The sequence below is a fragment of the Oryctolagus cuniculus genome, chromosome 12 (genome assembly GCF_051225735.1).
Source record: "Oryctolagus cuniculus isolate XC-2025 breed Fujian yellow rabbit chromosome 12, ASM5122573v1, whole genome shotgun sequence".
In the NCBI taxonomy this organism is placed as follows: Eukaryota; Metazoa; Chordata; class Mammalia; order Lagomorpha; family Leporidae; genus Oryctolagus; species Oryctolagus cuniculus.
Window position 1 is genome coordinate 2,877,200 of NC_142878.1, and position 11,239 is coordinate 2,888,438.

Below are 11,239 nucleotides of genomic sequence, written 5' to 3' on the forward strand. Positions count from 1 at the left end.
GTCCCAGAGCCCCTGCGATGTGGACCAGCGGGCAGAGCTCCCGCCTGCACTGCCCCCTCTGGCTGCTCCCCAGTGCCTGGTGGTGGACGCTGGGACAAAGTGAGGCGACCGCAGGGTTATTCCGTGGAGCCCACCGTGCCGTGAAGGCCGAGAAAGAGAGGGTGGCAGCCTCGGGGCTGTGCCGCTTAGCCGGGAGCCACAGCTCAGCCACATGCATGTGCAGGACTGGCTGTAGCTGGAATTGGCTCCTGCTCCCCAGTTCTCTGGGGGAGGGGGGCTCTTTTCTGGTATGTGGTTGCCATGGCAGCCCGTGGGGGGGCAGGGAGAACATGCAGCCCAGGTGGGCCGGGGAGGAGGGGGCAGACTGTGCGGGACGTGAGCTTGCAGTGTTTTATGAAATCAAGCCGCATTGGCGAGGAGCTTCTTCTCGGGGTGGGGGGAGAGTGCCAGAGCTGGGCAGGGGGCCCCAAGCCGCCCCCCTCATTAGCACTGAGGGTCGTCCCCTGTCCCCTGCAGGCCCAAGGATGCACCACTTCCCCAGAGAGCACCCTGCAGGCGGCCCTCGCTGGCATCCATCAGGTTCAGCGTGCAGGGGCTAGCCCCCGGAACAAGTGTTGCCTTAGGGGGCAGGGGTACCTTCGGGGCCTGGGGGCCTCCACTCCATCAGAGGAAAGAAGCCCGGACACTGTGGGGCCCTGGGCGCCCGGCTGCCGACAGCGGTGTGCTCAGGCTGCAGGGACACTGCTGTTTCGGGCATGGTGGGGCTGTGCTGCCGACCCATCCATTGCCAGGCGGCAGAACCATGTAGGACCATGATGCTTGTGCAGTGCTGACGGGTGCTCACCTGACCTCCCGGTTGGGAAGGAGTGGCTGGGATTCGTGACTACTGGGCAGGGGCAAGGCAGGCGGGTCGCCTGCTGGGGGGCTGGGGCAGGGAGGTTCCAGGACGTAAGTGAGCGCCTGAGTCCACGCGTGCTGGTGCTGGGTGCGCACCCTCAGCCTCCAGGGGCAGGGGCTGAGTAGGGGGCCTCGCTGCAGTTCCAGGCTGCGCCCCCTTGGCTGCCCAGAGAGTGGTTTCTGCCAGGGCAGTAGCCGTCTCCCTTCTCGGCCAACCGTGACGACAGAACAGCTGCAGTGATGGGTGTAGTCACAGCCACGGTGGTAGTGATACCAGTAGTAACAGCGGTACACCTGCAGTAACAGCAGCGTGAGAACTGTTCCCTCTTTGCCGTTTTGCACGTCCCACACAGGGCAGCCTCTGGGGGCGCCTCCCCCACGATGGTTTTGTCCACCTTCTCAGCACCCCCGTCGGGCTGTATCTTTATCATCCTCATTTTTCAGATGGCGAGACCAGGGCCCAGGGAGCGTAAATAACCAGCGAGGACCTGTCCACGAGGTCAGGGAGCGTCCTGCTCCCCACGTGCCCCTGAACCCAGCGCTCCCCGCCCCTAACCACTCTCTCCCCCGCCAGGCTTCATCCCCCCGCCGCTCATCTTCGGGGCCGGCATCGACTCCACGTGCCTGCTGTGGACCTCGTTCTGCGGGGAGCAGGGCGCCTGCGCGCTCTACGACAACGTGGTCTACCGCTACCTGTACGTGAGCATCGCCATTGCGCTCAAGGCCTTCGCCTTCGTGCTGTACACCACCACGTGGCAGTGTCTACGCAAGAACTACCAGCGCTACATCAAGAACCACGAGGGCGGGCTGAGCACCAGTGAGTTCTTTGCCTCTACTCTGACCCTAGACCATCTGGGGAGGGACCCCGTGCCCGCCAGCCAGGCACACAGGACCAAGTTTATCTATAACCTGGAAGACCACGAGTGGTGTGAGAACATGGAGTCCGTTTTATAGCGACTGACGGAGGGCTCAGCTCTGTGCTGGAAGCAGAGGATCGTTTCTTAAAAAAGATAAAAGGTTTCAAAAAAAAAAAACCTCCCCGATGCCACCATCCAGCACACCGACACAGGTGCACACACACACAGACACACGCACAGACACACGACCTCGGTCCCTTTCTCAAAACCAGAGCCAGACAGGATTCAAGTGAGGAGCGGACGGGACGGCCCAGCAGGACATGGCCAGGACAGCCGCAAGCCACGGCGCTGCCAGCCCAGGGAGAGGCGGCGTGGCCTGGAAGACGGACGCCCCTGCACACACCACCGGGAGGCAGTCTCCCCACCACACCCGCAGGCGGGGAGGCCGCCCCCTCTTAACTTTGGCAATATGGGTCGCGGTGTCGGCTCTCGGCGGGGCTCCCGGGCGACCCGTGCTGGGGTCCGGCGCTGGCACCTCCCCTGCCCCGGGCAGCACTGCCCCCCACCCCGCCCCACAGAGTGACCTCAGGAAGCCGTGGGCCTCGCCAGCTATGACTGACCGGGCTCAGAGCCGGCGAGACCAACACAGTCCAAGTCATTTGCTTACATTTGCCAAACAGTTGCCATTTTTTTTCCAGAAATACGATGCACATGAATTTCCAGCCATTGTAGACGACTCTGATACTATTTTTAACTACGCGTGGTCCCTCTGGGTCCTTAGGCCGGGTTTATTCTGCTGGTTACTTGCACTTCTCTCCTCTCCTCTTTTTTAATGCACCAAAAATACAATGTGATTCGAGGGACGCAGCCCCTCTGTGATCTGTGCCGTTTCGCCCTCACTCGGTGGCCTGCAAACGCAAGAACGCAGTGCGGCTGCCCCCTCGCTCAGTCTCGGAGGAGGCGCTGCAGGGGCGGGTTTGTGTGTGCGGGGCGGAGCCGCGGTTCTGGGGACAGGAAGGAGAGTGCGTGCCGAGCGGCCTGGGACCATGAGCAGAGCCACCCAGGCCAGCACGTGCGATGGGTCCTGCCCACAGAAGTGCCACGATGTTTTCAGGGTGGAAGTTGACCCAGGAGGGCTTTGGGCATGCTTTCAAAGTGGCTGACCCTCAGTGAGAGGTGACCCTGCCACTGTTTGGGTGAGAGTGAGGGATGGAAAACTGTAGACTGCCCCCCGTGGAAGCCTTGCGTGGCCACTCCCATGGGCGGCAGCGCTTAGGCGAGTGTAGGCGCTCACACACAGCGCAGAGTCCACAGCATCAGTGGCCCTTGTCCAGGCCACACAGCTGGCCCTGGAATAGACCCCAAAGGCTAGCAGTTCAGCCCACACGTGGACTTAGCTCATCCACAAGGCGGCGAAAGACAGGGCAGCCAGGGGCTGGGGAGAGGTGCTGGCCGGATCTCCACACACGCACGCCGTGAATGGGTGGTTTGTGACTGCACAGAGCCAGAAAACACCCGACGGCCCCATCTAGCACTTTGGTTCTCTCCTGCAGTAGAGGAGAAGACGGGGCCAGTCTGACTTTCCCTCCTGCACCGTGAGATGCACTGCTCAGCCCTGTGGGGTGTGGTCTGAGTGCAGGGGGCTCCTGAAGACTGCCTTGGGAGCTCAGCACACAGTGTGAGGGGTGGGCAAGGCCAGGGCCCCGCCATGCTGGGCAGACAGGCGCACCCTGCTGCGGCCTGGGGCAGACCACAGGAGGCCAGGGGTGGGGGCTGGGTTCTAGGCTGCTTGAACCCCTCTTCCTCCCCATATGAGGGCAACATGTTTTGAAAAAGTTCTAGGGGAAGACAGGAGGCCTTGCCCCTCCCCCACTGCACCCAGCAGGCCCGGGAGGCCCCAAGGCCCGGGGGTCACCCCCTGCCGAAGGCCACAGCGCTCTGCTTGAAGCCCCGGGCTGGGCGGCAGAGATGAGCCAGCAATACCAAGGGGCCCTCCAGACAGTGCTGGGTCTCGGCAGCAGGGCGGAGGGGCCCATCCCCAACACCTGCTGCCCTGTGCCTCACAGGAGCCGATTTCTCCAGGGCCAGCTGTGAGGTTTGCCATGTGGTGTCTGCGTGTCAGATCCTGACCCCCTTCCCAAGCACAGTAAGGGCCTCACACATGTCAAATCCCTGCTTTCACACGTGAGATCCCACACACTCTCACATGGCCGGATCCCTGCTCTCACATGTAAGATCCCACACACTCATGTGGCCGGATCCCTGCTCTCGTACGTGAGATCCCACACTCACTCTCATGTGGCCGGATCCCTGCTCTCACACATGAGATCCCACACTCACTCTCATGTGGCCGGATCCCTGCTCTCACACGTGAGATCCCACACTCACTCTCACGTGGCCGGATCCCTGCTCTCACACGTGAGATCCCACACTCACTCTCACGTGGCCGGATCCCTGCTCTCACACGTGAGATCCCACACTCACTCTTACGTGGCCGGATCCCTGCTCTCACACGTGAGATCCCACACTCACTCTCACGTGGCCGGATCCCTGCTCTCACACGTGAGATCCCACACACTCTCATGTGGCCAGATCCCTGCTCTCACATATGAGATCCCACACTCACTCTCAACATGGCCAATCCCCGGCCCTTCTACAGCGAAGCCAAGCCTGAGGCTGCTGACAGACACATCTTCCACAAGACACCCATGTGCCTCAGGACAGCCACACAGCTCTGCCACGGCTGCATGGCAACGAATCACCCACACCCTCCTGCCACGGCATGCCCAGGGAGCACAGGGGGAGTGTGCACAGGGCAGGGGAGGTGGCACAGAGATGCCCTAGGGTCCTGGGGGGCTCAGTGCACAGTGGGGCCACGGAGCCACTGCACATGCTCCATCAGTGGGCCATGGGGTGGGTTTGGGTGAGAGGAGAAAAACCCGGTTCTGCCCTCTCCTTACAACAAACCAAGTCCCAGCAGCTGTGAGGGCCTCCCTGGCTCAGAGCAGGTGAGGCTGACTGGCCACCTCTGGACCCCAGCCCCCAGGACAGTATTCTGGCTCCCTATACATCACAGCACAGGCAGCAGCTGCCCAGCCCGGCCCCTCCCCCTTCAGCCCTCCTGGCAGGAAGGACAGGGGTCTGGATTCCCCACACCTCGGGGCTCTGTGTGGCAGCACAGCTGTTCTCTGGGCTGCATGGTTGGAGCTGGGTCCACGCTGAGGGTGCACTAGCTCTTATTGCTCTGCCTAGAACTGGGGTGATGTGCCGGGCCCTGGGCCAGGCATAGCTGAACACAGGGAGGGCAGGACAGTGGTCACGGTCAGTGGAGCCGGCTGGCTGGCTGGAGAGAACCCACTCCCGTGCCGAGTTCTGCCTCACAGTGACAGGAGCCAGCACAGCTCAGAAAGCAGGGTGACCTTGAAACTGAAGACCAGGGCTTGCCTGCCAGGGAGGCCGGGCGAAGGGACAAGTGGGGGCTCTGGAGACGGCCACCAGAGCGAATTCACAGTTTTCACTCAGGCCAGGCAGGAAACACTGGGCATATGGCCCTGCTGCAGGGGCAGGAGTGTGCACGGGTGGGAGCACACAGGGGGAGTGTGCAAGGTTGGTGTGAGCACACAGGGGGAGTGTGCAAGGTGGGTGTGAGCACACAGGGGGAGTGTGCACGGGTGTGAGCACACAGGGGGAGTGTGCACAGGTGTGAGCACACAGGGGGAGTGTGCAAGGCGGGTGTGAGCACACGGGGGAGTGTGCACAGGTGTGAGCTCCACGGGGGAGTGTGCAAGGTGGGTGTGAGCACACGGGGAGTGTGTGAGGTGGGTGTGAGCACACAGGGGGAGTGTGCACAGGTGTGAGCACATGGGAGTGTGCATGGTGGGCATGAGCATCACAGGCAGCAGGAGTGTGCACAGGTGTGAGCTCCAAGGGGGAGTGCACGGGTATGAGCACACAGGGGGAGTGTGCAAGGTGGGTGTGAGCACACAGGGGGAGTGTGCACAGGTGTGAGCACACAGGGGGAGTGTGCACAGGTGTGAGCACACAGGGGGAGTGTGCAAGGTGGGTGTGAGCACACAGGTTGGAGTGTGCACAGGTGTGAGCACACAGGGGAGTGTGCATGGTGGGCGTGAGCATCACAGGCAGCAGGAGTGTGCACAGTGGGCGGCAGGAGTGAGCACACAATGGCCCTGTTGCACCAGAGCCTCACTCGTAAATGCACCCTGGTGGGATGTGGCCACAGAGGCCAGAGTGGGCAGCTGTCCACTCCAGAGCACAGCACAGGCCGAGGCCCGAGGCAGCAGCAGGTGCTGGGAACTGAGCAGGGGGGGGGGGCTGCAGGCCACGCGTCCCAAGGGTCTGTGCCTGTGGTGTGCAGGAGCCCGCGTGTCCCTGGCCACAAGAATCCGTGAGTGTTTCCCCGCTGTTGGAGAGGGAAGCGGGCACCTCTTTGCTGTCAGGGTTTAAGACTGAAGGGGACAGACTACTCCACACAATCCACCCCCGGGGTGCAGCCAGAGCAGTCGCGCCCCCCCCCCGGAAGATGGCAGTGACTGTGTGAGGGGGAGACAGGCACCGGACACGAGGAATCCAGAGAACGAATCCCGCCCCCAGCACAGACACGCGGGCGGAGTCCTCAGCAGGCGCCAACCACAGCATCAGCCATAGGCCTGCCACAGCCGCCGACGCCCGCCAGGCCCTGCCAGTGCCCAGCCGCCGGCCTGAGCTTGGTACGCGTGTTCACCTGTGTCATCTCAAAGGCAAGCCACCAGGCAGGGGTGGTCGTAGGCTTCCTTGTGGAGAGGAGGAGGACGAGACTCCAGAATTGGCTCAAGGTCACAGCTGGAGCTGAGATTCAGACCCCAAGTCCTTGTCTCCGCCATGGCTCCACGCTCCCTGCTCCCTGCCCTGCGGGGCAGCCTCGCCAGGAAGCTCCCGGCCCAGGTGCACTGCGGGCCCCAGCACCTGCTCCCTGACACAACGCCGGGACCCCAGGGCATCCCTCCTCCCCTAGCCACTCCTGGTCTGACCCGGATCCACTGGGTCAGGGATCCGCTACTCCCACAGCGGTCAGGTAAGCAGCAGCAGATCCCACCTCTAGCGCGTTCTGGAACGTGCTTCCGGGCACAAGGGGCCAGGAGGCCCTCGGTGCCTCGGTGACGCCTGCTGCGCCCAGCACTGCTCAGGAGCCCAGCTCAGCCATGGCCTCGGTCACGAGCGCTGGTCACCGGCCGGGTGTTCCCCTGCTCTCCGACTCCACGCTCTGGGGAGCAGAGCCTGCAGGGGCGTCTACGTCTCCGCTCTCTCCCTCCCGCAGAAGCGACGGTGTCTTTGCTGTGACCGTGGGACAGCGGGGTCCCAGTTCCGCCAGCTGAGACTTGCGCAGAGCCGCGCTGCCGCCCCGGGAATGGGGTCGGGCAGGGTCTCTGGCAGATTTCCCGGAGCTGAGACTCTAAGCGTGCAGGCCAGGGGAGCATTGTGCAGCCTGGGGCCACGTGGCTCCTTACCCATCATCCACATGGATTCACCGATTTTGGAGCCCCGCCCTTGGGTGCCCAGGCGGAGCCAGACCCAGTGATTCCGTGGGCGCACACGGCCGCAGCCTGCAAGCCTCAGGCCACAGGATGGACGATATAAGGAAGGAAGTTGCCTTACAGGAGGAACACGAGGATGTTCACACGGTGCGCAGAGGGAAGGGGGCAGGGGCCCGAGGGAGCTGAGAGCCTGCCAGCCCAGTGCCCAGTGCTGTGAACCACGGTCCCGCCTGCACCCTGCACCCCCCAGCCCTGTGAGGTGACAGCAAGAAACGAAGCCCAGTGAGCCCCAGCTTCCCAGGGTCACACAGTGGGCCGGAGAGCTCCGAGTGGCCCCCAAGCCAGCCGGGTGCAAACAGGGACCCCGCGCCTCGGGGAGCCTCGGCGGAGCCCACGGAGCAAGCGTGTGCCAGAGGGCAGCTCCCACGGGGGCCCCTCACTTCTCAGAGAGGTTCCAGGATCCGCCTGCAGGCGCAGGAGTCCCAAGGGAAAACCACAGGTCACGCCCACGGTTAGACACGGAGGCCGGCACACTGGCTCCGGCACCCCTGCAGCCCAGCATCCTGTGTGAGCCCAGCTCTCGGCCCCCTCCCCCCAGGACTGCCGGGGGAGCGAGCTCCACCTGTCCCTGCACTCAGAGGCCAGGCCCCAGCTCCAGAGTCCCGGGGACAGGAGTGTCACCCTCGGTACCACCAGGTCACCATCGAAGGTGGACAAGTGAGCGAGGACGTGTGCCCCTCCCCTCCCCCACCCTGCCCGTCCTCCATACACCTGCGCAGTGTCCGGTGCCCCCGCAGCGAAGCCACGGTGTCTACTTTGGAAGTGGGGCCCCGGCGGAGGGGAGCCTGTGGCCGAGCGCCCGACGCCGGCTCCCAGTGGTCACAGAGGGACCACGAGCTTGCCAGGCAGGTGGCGTCCTCGCACACAGGCCCCCAGGTCAGAAGTGAGGCTTGGTGGCACGGGGTGTGTGCCCATGACCAACACAGACACGCTTACGCTGATGACGGATACACCTGCTCATCCCCTCCAGAGACCCCCATGAGGGGGTGGGAGGGGCCTTTTAAGAGGGCTCTGGCCCCTGGGGTGATGGGAACCAACACCGGCTCCTTATGGCTGCGGCCTCCGGCCCCGGGGCCTCGCTAGACGGACGCCTCCCCAGGACAGGAAGACCAGGACAGACCAATCTCTTTTTCCTCTTGGCTCCTCCCCCCCCTCCCTTAGGCACGGAGTACCAAGACATGGAGACCCAGAAGGCCCGCCCCGAGTCCCGGTCGCCCTCCGAAGACTCCTTTGTGCGAAGCTGAAAGCCCTCCTCCTCCTCCTCCGGCAGACAGCAGCGCACCCCAGCCGAGACCTCGCGGGCCTGCCCGAGTGCCCCCCGGCCCGAGCCCCCGAGGGTCCCCGCAGGGGCCGTCCAGCCAGTGTGGTCCTCTGAGGCCAGCACAGGCCTGTGACGAGGACCAAGGAGGGGACGAGGCCAGGCGTCCCTTGGAGCGGGCATAGCGGGGCGCTCATCCCCTCCTGCCACGGGGCCGACACGCTTCAGGAAAGCCCCGTGTGGGACGGCGTCCCTATTCCACCGCCGAGGGGCAGCCCTCCCGCACTGCTCAGAGAGGGCCACGGGCCACGGCGGGCGCTCTGGGCAGCTCGCCTTGTGCAGAGGAGCCGTGTGCGGGCGGGGAAACGAAGGCCAGCTGTACATTTGCAGAGTCGCATTAAAAGCACTATTTTAATCATTCCCTGTCTCAGGCTGCGATCCTGGTGCGACCTCCCTCCCCCACCCCCTCTCTCTGGGGGTTGAGACCCGGGATGGCTGCCCCCCTCTTGCGGGGCTGACTGGCCCCCTTCCAGCCAGGGTCCCGGCCTCTCCAGCCCCCTCGTCCTGTGCGGCTGAGCTCCCCAGGGCTTGTCCACCAGCGTGCCTGGAAGCCCGCACACACCTGGGCCCCGAGCGTCTTTTCAGCCTGGGTTTTGCGCTGTCTGAGGCCTGGGAACCAGGCCATGGGTGCCTTGGTGGCTGTTTGACAGCCTCTCCCCATCATTTATTCATTCATTTGTTGCAAAGCCGCGCGATTTACTCTCTGGGGCATAAAACGCCCCAGGAGATGCGACTTCAGCGTCCTCTGCCCTGCAACTCCGATGGAGACGCGGAGGACGGGGACAGGGACGGGGACAGGGATGGGGACGCGGTCAGGGCTGCTGCCCAGGCTCCAGGCCTGCAGGTCAGACGTCCAGGCTGCTGCCCCCGGGGCTGTGGCTTTTCCCTCCATTTAACTCCTGCACCTCCCACCCCCTCCATTTAACTCCCACACATCCCCCTGCCCCCCTCTATTTAACCCCTGCACACCCCTCCACGCCCAGGGCAGAGGTCCTGGAGAACCACAGAGCTGTCTGGGATTAGCTCACCAGACTCCACTTCCTACTGTGACTGAACACCCTGCCCGTGACGGTCCCCATGCGGTGCCTTCCCCGTCCTGCTCGTCCCCACAGGGGTCGCATCCTCCAGGCTTCCTCGTGGGGCTCCCCGGGCAGACGCTGGGCTGGGCAGGCCCTGATATGGCCCCACACCCCCTATTCCCTGGACCCCGGCGTGCTCGGCACCGACAGCACTGGTTCTGTGTCAGCCCCATACAGGCTTGGGTGCGGCATTCCCTGTCTTGTGAGAGGCCCTCCCTGCCTGGTAGTTTTGCCTTGTGTCATTTTCACCATGCTTGAGGTAACGCCTTTGACACAGAAGTGTGCTATCTATTTTAGTGGCATTAGTGGATGTCTATGCAGTAGGCTACAAAGGGAGACAGCGTGGCCGGCAGGGGGGCAGACCCCAGAGCCCGCTAACCACGCGGTCTTCCATGACCAAGGGAGGCCAGAACTGAGCATGCGTGCTTGTCCCCACCTCTGGACGAGCCACACTGGCCGACAGCCCTATGGTCTTTCTTGAACCCCCTCCCCAAGAAAACAGAGAAACGACTGGCACTCCAGGGGTTAAGCGGCTTGGGGTCTGGTAGGCGGGGTGAGCCAGTGAAAGCTTGGGGTGCTTCCCTCCACCACACCACTGGTCAGTGCCTCCCCCGAGGCCCAGGTGGGTCTGGATCAGGACCAGACCCCCGTGCCTGCTGGGAGCCACCCAGACTGCACCCTCAGGCAGGCTGGGTTGTGTGGGGCCAGAGGGCCCCTGGGGAGGCAGTGGCTGCCCTGCCACAGCCCCGGAGAGGTGACCTGGGCGTGTCCATCTGACAAGCTAGAGCTCCCTGTGGGGAAGACTGGGGCAGTCAGGGTCCAGCGGCTTGGGGTGAGCGGTCTTGGTGCCCGTGGGAGGGGAGCGCATTCTTCAGCTGTCCAAAGACCAGCACACAGGAAATGAAACCCTCTCCTCCGGCCAGGACCCGAGGCCCTCCTGTGAGTCTCCCCTCCCCGGCTCGGCTTGGGCGGGACCCACAGCTGGCTACGCCGTGCACCCTCCCACCTCCAGGCCCAGTCTCCTCGTTGCCTGCTTCCAAGGCCCGGGTTCTCGGGACCTTGGGAGAAGTTGCCTGAGCAAAGTCTGCAGGAGGCACCGCCCTGATCACAGCCAAGCCCATGGACACCACGTCACACAGGATCAGCGCCTGCCACGGAGACCATGTCACACAGGATCAGTACCTGCCACGGAGACCACGTCACACAGGATCACAGCCGAGCCCACAGAGACCATGTCACACAGGATCAGCACCTGCCATGGAGACCATGTCACAGGATCAGCACCTGCCATGGAGACCACGTCACAGGATCAGAGCCTGCCACAGAGACCACGTCACACGGGATCAGAGCCTGCCTGGAGACCACACCACACAGGATCAGCACCTGCCACGGAGACCACATCACACAGGTTCAGAGCCTGCCATGGAGACCACGTCACACAGGATCAGAGCCTGCCATGGAGACCACGTCACACAGGATCAGCGCCTGCCACAGAGA

General features: G+C 63.7%; 1 protein-coding gene across 6 annotated transcripts in view; it reads left to right on the forward strand.

Annotated features, from left to right (window-relative positions):
• The window catches only part of SLCO3A1 (solute carrier organic anion transporter family member 3A1), a 158,203-nt gene extending 149,182 nt beyond the window's left edge, over positions 1 to 9,021 (forward strand). For 4 of the 6 annotated variants that reach the window (XM_070053478.2, XM_089311091.1, XM_070053477.2 and 1 more), the window contains one exon: positions 1,472 to 2,621. In XM_070053478.2, coding sequence (XP_069909579.1) covers positions 1,472 to 1,851 — 380 coding nt within the window. In that variant the 3' untranslated portion in view covers positions 1,852 to 2,621. Of the gene's footprint in view, positions 1 to 1,471; positions 2,622 to 8,506 lie in introns of those variants that run through there. The other 2 variants (XM_070053479.2, XM_089311089.1) reach the window with 2 other exon arrangements.
• Positions 9,022 to 11,239: the final 2,218 nt, after the last annotated feature.